The 10298-nt window shown below is 55.2% G+C and overlaps 1 protein-coding gene across 1 annotated transcript in view; it reads right to left on the bottom strand.

Annotated features, from left to right (window-relative positions):
• Nucleotides 1-4950: 4950 nt before the first annotated feature.
• Nucleotides 4951-10298, bottom strand: part of TMPRSS13 (transmembrane protease, serine 13) — a 24165-nt gene continuing 18817 nt past the window's right edge. Inside the window, exons 10-12 of the mRNA XM_015418774.1 lie at nt 10128-10270; nt 9555-9707; nt 4951-5895 (exon numbers count right to left, since the gene is read on the bottom strand). Of these exons, the coding sequence (XP_015274260.1) occupies nt 5881-5895; nt 9555-9707; nt 10128-10270 (311 nt within the window). The 3' untranslated portion in view covers nt 4951-5880. The remainder of the gene's footprint in view (nt 5896-9554; nt 9708-10127; nt 10271-10298) is intronic.

The raw sequence follows: 10298 nt of genomic DNA, 5'->3' as shown, positions 1-10298 counted from the left end.
GGGGGGGGGGGCGGCGCTCAAGGGTGCAATTCAAGATCCAACCCGACAGGCCCACCCCATCCCAGAGGCCCACCCTGGTCAGCCAGTTCAGGAATCCTTTTGGTCTTCCATTCACCCCAGCGCAGACCGTCCCCCGTGGGCTTCCCAATCCCGGAAGGCCTTTGAGGCCCCCCCCCCCTTGTCTAAATCCCATCGGGGAACCGTGTGTCCATGCCAAGGAGGCTGCGTGTTCCTCTCCTCCCCCCACAGGCCAGGTGACTCACAACCACCGCCTCTCCCTCGGGGCTCTCAAGACGGCCATGGGGTGCTGCGGCCCACCCAGCAGCAATTCCTACCGGGGCCCTCTTGGCCAGGGAGGTTCCGGCGCTGAGGCTGGGGGGGGGTGCCCACACCGAGAACGAACCCCCTTGGAGTTCGGGGACTGCTGGTGAGAGGGGTGGTAGGATGAAAAGACACCCCCCCCCCGTGCTGCTGTACTGAGAAACCTGCCAGGCAAAGTGGGGGCCATCCTCCTGCCACTCGCTTATCCACCCGGACTTGGTAACACCGACCAAATCAGCATGTTCCTCCAGAATCAGGGCCTGCTTTGCAGCTGACTTCCTGGTCGCTGACTTGGCTGTCGGCTGCAGGGTGTTCCGATCCAGGGGTGTGCTGGCCTGGCCTCCCCATTTCCTATGTGAGGGAGATGAAGAGAGAGACAGGCTCTGGAGTGCCCTGGCACCCCCCCTGGCACCCCCTAGACTTCCTTCCTCCAAACGCGTCACTCCTCTCCACAAGACCTGTCTAGCCACACGACAGCAAAGCTTTCCACTCTAATAACACAGTGAAACAGTAGGAGCAGCAGACGTGACCCAACGGTCTTTATTCCAGAGGCCACCCGTGCCCCTCTCGCCAGAGTGAGCACCCACTGGCCTGCCCTCCTGACCTCCCGCAGGCGCCCTGGCCTCTCCTCCGTGCTCCGAATACCCTGTTGGGAAGGAGGGGGCTGGCCTTGCCCTCGTTCCAGCCCTTGGATGCTGGCCCCAAAGGGGAGAGCCTCAGGGGTGACTCACCAAAGGCACCCCCACCACTGACGGCAGGTGCTGGAGGGGGGGCACAGTGTCCTTGCCCTGCAGGCCTTCCCTGCTGCCTCTGACGTGGAGGGCCGGTGCTCGCTCTTGGGGCAGAGTCTAGGTGTCCCTACTCCTGCCCTCCTTATGAACAGAGAGACGTCTCCCCGTTGCCCAGCTCTAGGACTCAACACAGGCTGCATCCTGTCGGCTGAACGGAGCTTCCCTGCTCGGAGGAAGTCTGCAGATTCAGAAGGCAAACCTCGAGCTGTGCTTGGAAGCTCCCCGCTGTGTCTGGCTGGCCACTGGGTACTGCCTCCTGAGAGGGGAAGAAGAGGGTGTCCTGAAAGTCCGCTTCCCAGGCAGGAGCTGCAGCTGTGGGCTCCCAGAAGGAACAGCGGTCCTACCAGTAGGGTTTGGTAGACACAAAAGTGTGTTTGCGGCAGAAATCAGCGCTGGCACTCCCTGCAGTCAGCAGACGCTGCGTGCTTTGAGCGCTGCTGGCAGGGGCATCGACTTCAGGGGGCAGTGGAGCTCCTGCCCTTGCCAGGATTTCCCGGTGGGGCAATGCCCTGCCTAGGCTGCTGGAGAGCATCGTGAAGGGTCTCACGTTCAATCAGCCCTGTTTGTAGAGCTCAACAAGCTCCTGGGAGGCACCAGGCTGGTTTGGCTGGTTAAGAGACCGCTTGAGGAGCGAGTGGGGCTTTGCTTCAGAGGAGGTGAGGTCCAGGTCAAGTGAGTGGCAGGAGGCTGGTGGCCGGGGGGACCCGCCCTGGCCTCCGCAGGGCCGGGGGGGGGGGGGGAGGGCTTGCGAATTGGAGGGCCAATGAAGGTTCCTTCGCAGATCCAAGTCTTCCCAAGTGCAGGTTCTCAGTTGAGCATGATGACTTTTCCTAACTTTGCTTGAATGTCTCCACAAGGCTGCCACAGACACGTGTAAAGCCCCCACCACCCTGCCTGGCGACAAATTCGCCTGCTATCTCCTTTTGGGGAAGCCCCCCCCCCCGCTGGGAATAAAATTAACAGAGCAGTAAAAATGCACAGCAGAATAAAAACAGCACATAATCCTGCATGTCTGATCAAAAAGAAAACTTTACTAAGAAATAAAAGGGAGGGTTACAGGGGGTATAAATATAATAGAGAGTAAATTGTCTCGTTAGCTTCTGTGATCTCTAGAACAAAGGAACAGAAAGTTCCCCACAACTGTTTAAGAGGCCAAAAGCATGCAATGACCACCATAAAACTGCTTAAGCAAGAGAGAAACGCAGATCCCCTTCGTTAGAGCCAGTCTGGTGTGGTGGTTCAGTGCGCGGACTCTAATCCGGGAGAACTGGGTTTGATTTTCCCACTCCTCCACTTGCACCTGCTGGATGACCTTGGCCAAGCCATAGTTCTGATAAGAGCTGTCCTTGAAAAAGAGCCGTTTCTGTCAGAGCTCTCTCAGCCTCACCTCCCTCACAGGGTGCCTGTTGTGGGGAGGGGAAGGGAAAGGAGTTTGTAAGCCGCTCTAAGACACCTTTGGGTAGTGAAGGGCGGGGTATAAATCCAATCTCCTCTTCTTCTAGAATCCTACCTCCTTCTCTAGCGGGAACGTCTACACAATGTCCAGTTGGCTCTATGCCAATTTTGACTACTGTTTGTAAACACAGACAAAAGATCAACTCTTTCATGACACCAGGGGGGACACTCGTTCATACCAACACCACCCCACAACTCAGTCAGAGCCAGAGTGTGACATAGACTCTCCTCCTGGACTCACCCTGAGTTCTTGGACCCGACCACAGTCTGACATTCTTTTGGGCTGGCCCCTGTAACCGCGGCTACTCTGCCAGCCAAAACGGTGCCGCCTGGTCCTCTTCGCTTGTGCAGAGGCCGCCAGCTCGGCTTCACTTTCTTGGGGACGTCTCCTTGCCATGTCTGTGGCCTTTGACCTTATTTTTTCCTCCCGACCTTCGGAAGTTCTGCATAAAGCCCTTCCTCTCAATCTGTGGACCATCAAACCAGACGACCCAGTTCAGCAGACTGATTTCAGGTGAAGTCCTCCTCCGATGAGCAGGAGACGTGGACGGGGGCCCGCTGCGCCTTCCCATCCTGCTCTGGGGGAGCCAGAGTGGTGTGGTGGTTAAGAGCGACAGACTCTAATATGAAGAAGCGGGTTTGATTCCACACTTCTCCATACGAAGGGTGAGCCTGGGTCAGTCACGGCTCTTCCAGAGCGCTCTCAGCCCAAAAAACAAGTCTAGCTCGCCAACTAGTGCATAACGCTAACGGGGTAGAAGTGTGGGCTGCCAGACAATCTTAGGATCTCCTGGGTACGCTACACATAATGCCATACAATGATTATTAGTTATTATCACTTCACAAACTCCTCTCCCCTTCTGCCCATCCCTCTCTCTCCCACTCCTTGCGGCTGTCCCCTGGTGCAGAATTCTCATTCGGCCAGGGGCTGGACTCCCTGTTGCTTTCACAACTCTTCATACACACACCCTCAACACAACAGTTCCACTGATCTTGTAGTTGCGTACTTTTTCGATTCCTGTACCCGCATATTTCCCCAAACATAATCTAAACCTTTAGTCGTGGGGGTGGGGAGTGAGCAGGCACTTGTGGACCAACATGATCGAGGCCCCAGTGGTAGAAGTCAAGTCGGTTTTGGTATCCTGGAACCTGCTTCAGAGAAAAAGAAATGGAGGAGACCAGGGATATTTCTGTCTTCAGACCTTTTCTTCTTTTTGGTCTCTGTTCATTTCTATGGGGGGGGAGAGATAAAGCTGGATCCCCAAAATATGGGAAGTGGGGTAATTCTGCTGACCTGGATTGTATTTTCAGGCCAGGGTGACCCAGCACTCACTCTGGGTTCTGAGATGCAACTGAGCGTGTTGTCTGCGACAGAGTTTTGGTTCAAATGGAGACATGAGATTTTCTGCTTTGTTCCATATAACTCTTAAGGAGGCTGGAGCCACTATACTGGCAGCATTAGACTTTGGTTCAGTCCCAGAAATCACTGCAGCTTGGCTCTGCCTGCATCTCTGTGTCCAGGAAAGCTGTGGCCTCCACATCATTTGCCATCCCCTAATACATACAGTGCCACCTTGTTCTATACACGTCCATAGATTAAGGACCGTGCTTCTCGGACCCACCAGATAACCCAGTGTTGGGAACCCAGGGCATGCTTCTTTGGGTGGGTGGGGTCTTCCTGGGGTCACATCATGTATCTCCTCCTTCAACTCCCACCTTGGAGGTGCACAGCAATGAAAGGGTATTAAAAGGGTGAAATCTGGGCCTAGGGGCTGCCTTTTCTGACCGCCTCGTTCGGCCTCAGACGAGACAACCAAGAGATCTCTTTATTATATGGTACAGTACTGTGCACACTGTTTTGAATGCTCTGAGCTAAGTTTCCTTTTTGGTTTAAGTCAGAGACTTTTCAGTGAAGCAGAATGTAGTGCAGCCTTTGTCGTCGCCTCTCGCTCACCAACAGGACTGGATCCCCGGCTGGCCCACATCCGGCCCAGGGAACCATGGCTGGAGGCTGAGACCCAGATACCCTGCGGGGACTCTCATTTGCCCTCCAGAAGAGTGCCTGCACATGAAAGCTTATACCTTGAATCAAACTTTGTTGGTCTTAAAGGCCAACTGGACTCCAATGTAGTTGGGTTGCCACAAAGCACACTGCATGGCCATGGGCCAGTCACACACTCAGCCAAAGTAGTGAGGAACAGAGAGAGGGAGAGGAAGTATTTCCTTTCATAGACAAACGAAATATTTACTCTAATTGTCTCGGTGAAGGAGGAGTTAATGGCATCTCTCATCCCACAGAGTTCTCTTTCTTTGACTGAGATTCAGACTGTTATGAGTGGAAAAAAATATTTTTAAAACCACATGATTAATTGTTGATGGTGTATTGTCATATTGAAATAATTTAATACAGTTCACTAAGTACGGGCCTGGACCAGATTCAGCCCCATCCTCCGGGAAACTGAGGAGTCTCCCCCCCCCCCGGCTGCTGGGACGTCTGGTGCCAAAGAGTTTCCCACCAGCATTCATGCCTCTGCCGCCGCCTCCTCCTCCTCCACATAGTTCCGTGGCAGCCACGTGACTTGCTGTCCGTTTTTGGTGAGAGATGCCCCTGGAGTCCGGCCCTGAGGTTAAAGTCGGCGGCCTCACCAGCCTTATGCAGAAGGAGGAGGTCAATGGAGGGAGGCCGCCCACCCTGAGGAGGAGGATATGAGGCACAAAGGCAGAGCGGCTCCTTGGAGGCTGAATTCCGCAAGCGGCGCTCAGTCTCAGCACCTTCCAAAGCCCGTCCTTGGCCCATGTGGGGTCACAGATGCAAACGGCCCCAGTTCCCTTGGTGGGGCACCGATGTCCCTTGGATGTCCCTGCGGAATGGTGAGGGGGCTGCCGGAGAGCCCCTGCAGCGCACTGCCCCAGTGGCTGGAGGCTTTGCAGCTCCCAAGGCGGGGCCCGCCGTCCCTGTCGCGGTGACACACGGAGGTGGCCTGGAAGGCAGAGGCGCTCCTCTTCCCTTTGGCCAGTAGTGCAGTCTGGCCCAAAGAGGCCGGCCAGGTCTTCGCTGTGAAGGATGAGGGGCGTCTCTCTCCCCAGTGGAGCATCCATCCTGAATGCTGAGCTCTGGGCTCGCTCTCCGGAGGCACAGTCCAAACATGGAAAGCCAGCGGCCACCGGCGCAGTGGACCCTTCTGGGCCACACGGCTCGGTCTCTGCCGGGGCAGCCCCCTCATTCCCCCAGGGCAGGGGGGGACGGCAGCACGAGCGCCCTCCTCCGGGAGCAGAGCAGCAAGGCGAGCAGGGGGGAGCCGTCTCCCTCTGGTCAGTTGCTCTGGCTCTGAAAGGCAAGGAAGACGGAGTGAGCGGGGTGGGGTGGGTGGGAGCAGCCCCCTTGCAATTGTTGCTGGGGAGGAGGGGTGCAAAGGGAAGAGCAAGAACGCACCCTTGACACCCTCGTGAGCAACCAGGGTGGAAAGGAGCATTTCTCAGCTCTGTGAGTTTGTGGCAACCAGAACTATTTGGAACTTCTGGTCAACCTACAAGAACTCCCAGGGAAAAGGAAGTCCCCCTTCCCCCTTCCTTCCTTGCCTTCCTGGCCCTCCGCTGTGGGTTCTCCTCTGCCTCCACCTCCTGCCTTTAGCATGGACTTATTTCTAGCCTGCTTTTCTCCCCAGCTGGGACTCAAAGTGGCTTTGGGAACCATTCTCCCACAACAACCCTGTGAGGTAGGCCAGGCTTCGCATGTGATGGGCCCAAGAAGATCACCCAGCAAGTTTCCACGGGGTAAGTGGGGACTTGAACTCAGGCCACTCAGGATCCCAGGCCACTGCTTTGTCCACTATACCACACTGCCAGTCCGTCCACTTCAGCAATACATCTCCTCTCCCCTACCCAGAAATCCAGTCCTCACATTGGGTTTCTCCTACTGCTGTGACAGACGGACAGCGAGGCTCTTCCCTCAAGATCGGGCACAGGGCCAGATGCCCGGCCCTCCCCTCAGAAGCCCCCCCTGCCAGGACTTGAGGCGTCCATCATGGTCGCCACAGCCCCAAGCAGAGCCCAGCTCTGGGGGGTCTGGCTTATTATTTATCCAGACATCTGCATCTGTGGTTAGAGATTGCCAGTCAGTTGGAGGGCGCCCCCCCCCCCGAAAGGTGATACATGGCCAAATAACACTACTCGGTATTTTGGGGGGTGTATGGGTCACGTCAAATTGGGGGGGTAGTTGATAAGTTCGTGGAATGTTTGTAATAGTTTGAAAACTTAAAATTAAAAAATGCAAAAACTGGGGGGGGGGGGATTTAAAAAAGAAAGATGGGTTTCTCTGCAGCCCCACAACCCTCAACTGGTCCCATTGCCAGGATGGTCACTGTCTTTGCAGCTGAAGCCCGAGTGACACAGAGTCGTTAGTCCAACCGGGGTCTGTGAGACCCAGGTTCAAATCTCCACCCCGCCATGGCAGCTTGCTAGGCGACCTTGGCCTCCTTGTGCCTCTCTCAGCCTAACAAACCTCACAGGATTGTCGTGAGGATAAAACGGAGGGGAAGAGACCAACGTAAGCTGCCCGGGGTCCCCCCACTGGGCGGAAAAGTAGGGTACAAATAACCCGACAGCTGCAAAAATGGACAGTGGTGCCTAATGGCCGTGTCACTGACCCCACTTCTGTTTCAGGCCTCCTGCCACACAGAACAATTGCACTGAGCCCAAGATACCTGATCAGCGCTTGATACCAATGCTCCCTCTAAGTCGCAGAGTCTTGTGAGCAAAAATTCCCCTTTGTGAGCTACTGGCATTAAATTTGGCTGCTGCCAATGCTCCCTCTAAGCTATAGAGTCTTGTGAGCAAAAATTCTACTCGGTGGACTCCTGGCATTAAAGTTGTGAGCAAAGGATTTGGCTCCTGCATAAATTAGTTTGCTCTGGAGCCATCCTTCCTGAGCGGAGACAAAAATGTGTGAGCCAGAGCAGGGGTCATTTCGTAGAAAAAGAGGTTCAGGAGCTCATTAGCATAACTCATTGGCATAACTCATCTGCATATGCCACACCCCCTGACATCACCGGAAGTGTGTCAGAAGGCAACACCCACCGCTCAGGCTCCACTGGACTGTTTTGGATTGCTAGCTATTGGGGGGGGGGATGTGCAGATCTGTCCTCACAGAGGAGGGAGAGCTTGTACCTGAATAAAACTTAAAGGTCTTAAAGGTGCCACTGGACTGTGTTCTGGGGGGCAGGGGGGGCTCTGCAACTTACCTGGCTGCTTCTTGCTCTGACTGAGGGCTGCTGGGAGCAGGGGGCGGGGCTTGTTGCATATGCCCACCCCCTGGGCTCTTTACTGCCAGAGCTCCGCTCCTGTGTGCTCCTGCAGGAAATGACCCCTGAACCAGAGGCTAAAAAACTGTGAGCTAGCTCACACTAACTCAGCTTAGAGGGAACACTGGCTGCTGCATAAATTAGCCATCCTTCCTGAGCTAAGACAAACGTATGTGAGCCAGACGCTAAAAAACTGTGAGCTAGGCTCACACTAACTCAGCTTAGAGGGAACACTGCTTGATACTTAGGAAAAGCTTGGAAAGGTGTTGGCACGATGCCACAAGCTCAACAGACTGTGTATGCTTGGGGGGTATTTCTCATAGTTTCTGCTCTCTTGCCCTTCCCATTGGCTGGATCTGCTCTCCTGAGGGTGGGCACACACTGGCCGGACCAATAGGCTGTCACAGACTTTGATTGTTAAAGGTACAGCATTTGCTTTTAGCTTTCCAGTCTGCAGACGTACAGGCATTGCGCTCACATCCTTGAGAAAGAGAGAGCTGATGAATAAAGGGCCTTGCACCCCGGCTAGGCCTTGGAAAGAGCGGGATGAGCAGCACACATGTCTGACGTGATTATTCTTGGAGAAATGGCACCTCCTAGGGGGTCTCACCTCACACCTTCAGAGGACACAAACCAGCTGGTTCTAACAGAGTCATGAGAGGGTTAGGTAGCCACGCCCTAAAACCCCCAAATTCCTCAGATCTGGAATGCAGTGAAACTATCTTAACTTTTCTGAAAGCTGTCTGGTGAGGATCTTAGAGACTGTATTTTATCTTTTAAATTTAAGATAGGAGATATGCATGCTTCTGGTTTTTAATTTCACTGACACATGCTAGTATTTTTTGTATCATTATGATTCTTTTATATCTAATCATTACAAGAGTTTTGAGCAGTCTTTGGCCAGGATACAAGGTTTTCACTTGACAACTGGAATAAACAAACTTCTGACTTCTCTGTCAGAGACGGGTTATTAGAAAGAACAAGCCAAGGTCCACAGGGAACTTGCAGAGAGGTGGAATCCCATTCCCCCCCACATCTGTCCCACCTCTTCTCTCAATTTCTAGATCTCTCCCTCTCCCCCCAAAGCATTCTGTCTCTCTTTCTCTCTCATCCTTGCTTTCTCCCTGGGGAGGAGGCCACAGGAGGGACTGCAGCATCGGTGGCGTCAACTGGGCCAGCTCCTCCACCTCCCCTGCCTCTCTTGTGCACGGAGGGGCATGAGAGGCAGTTTTGCACAAGTGCAAAGAAATGTTCTCTATCTCCAGGTTTTTGTAGGATCCGCTCCCCTTTTCTAAGTTTCAAAAAAAAAATTGCAAGCCTGTGGTCTCCCCTCCCCCCCCAAAAAATTGCAGGAAAATCTTCCTTCTGTGTAAATGGCCCCAATCTGTGGATTTAAGTATCTGCAGATGGGTCCACACTTCACTACTACAATAGATCATCGTCCCCTCCACACACAACCCTGTGTGGCTTTTGGAACAGGCAAACAGACCCTTCGTTCCTGCGAGCCTGCTTTGAAAGTAAGGCTCCCCTCGCAAGGGGGTGTCCGCCCCTCTTGTCCTTTGCCTGGCATGGAAACACTTGACGGTCCCTCGGGGTACCTCCCTCTGCTGCCTGCCCAGTGTGGCCACCCTGCTCGGGCCACCCGAGCAGCCCTCCCGAGGCAGAAAGTCACAAGCAGCCGCCTCACCTCCATTTTGCTGTGGATCCAACTGAGCAGCTTTGTGACCCGCGTGTAGACCCCTGGCTTGTTCCTCTGGCCGCAGCCCGTCCCCCAGCTTGTGACGCCGGCCACGTACCAGCGGTTGCTCTCCTGGCAGACCAAAGGGCCGCCGCTGTCACCCTAAGGCAGAGGGGCAAGGTCAGCGGGGCCGTGAGAAGACTCGGGGGCTGGACTCGGCCCCGGGGGCAGCTGCAGGCGATGGAAGGCGCCTGGCCACTGGTCCCCCCTGCCCGCCCCGTCCAGCTCATGAGACGCGTCTCCCTGAGGCAGCCCCTCAGCAAGGGGGCCTCCTCTCCCAGTGTCTGGGAAGGAGTGGACAGTACCTGCCGCGGGTCGGGTGTCCTCGGCAGCTCCCTCGTTCCTTCAGAGAGGAGAGCCCTCCGGGGACAGCCCTGGCCACAGCCCCCTCCGGTCGCTGTTCTCTGAGCCCCAAACCCCCGGGGCGTCAGGCACCTGCATCGGGACACTCGTCTCAGGCACGCCCATGAGATCGCCCGGCGGCTGCGCTCGCTCCGGCCCCCTGGCAGAAGCCCATCTTACCTGGCAGGCATCTCGCCCGCCTTGCAAGTACCCCGCACACATCATCCGGGGGGTCAGGTAGCCCTCGTAGACATTCTGGCTGTTGCAGAGCTTGTAGTCGATGATCTTCACCTCTGCTTCCCGCAGCTTCGGGGAGGTGTTCTCTAAAACAGGCCAAGCGTAATGGGTGGG

This window comes from Gekko japonicus, unplaced genomic scaffold (genome assembly GCF_001447785.1).
Source record: "Gekko japonicus isolate JY-2015 unplaced genomic scaffold, Gekko_japonicus_V1.1 scaffold1138, whole genome shotgun sequence".
Lineage (NCBI taxonomy): Eukaryota > Metazoa > Chordata > Lepidosauria > Squamata > Gekkonidae > Gekko > Gekko japonicus.
Note: the sequence above shows the minus strand (reverse complement) of the source record. Positions and strands in the feature narration are given on the sequence as shown.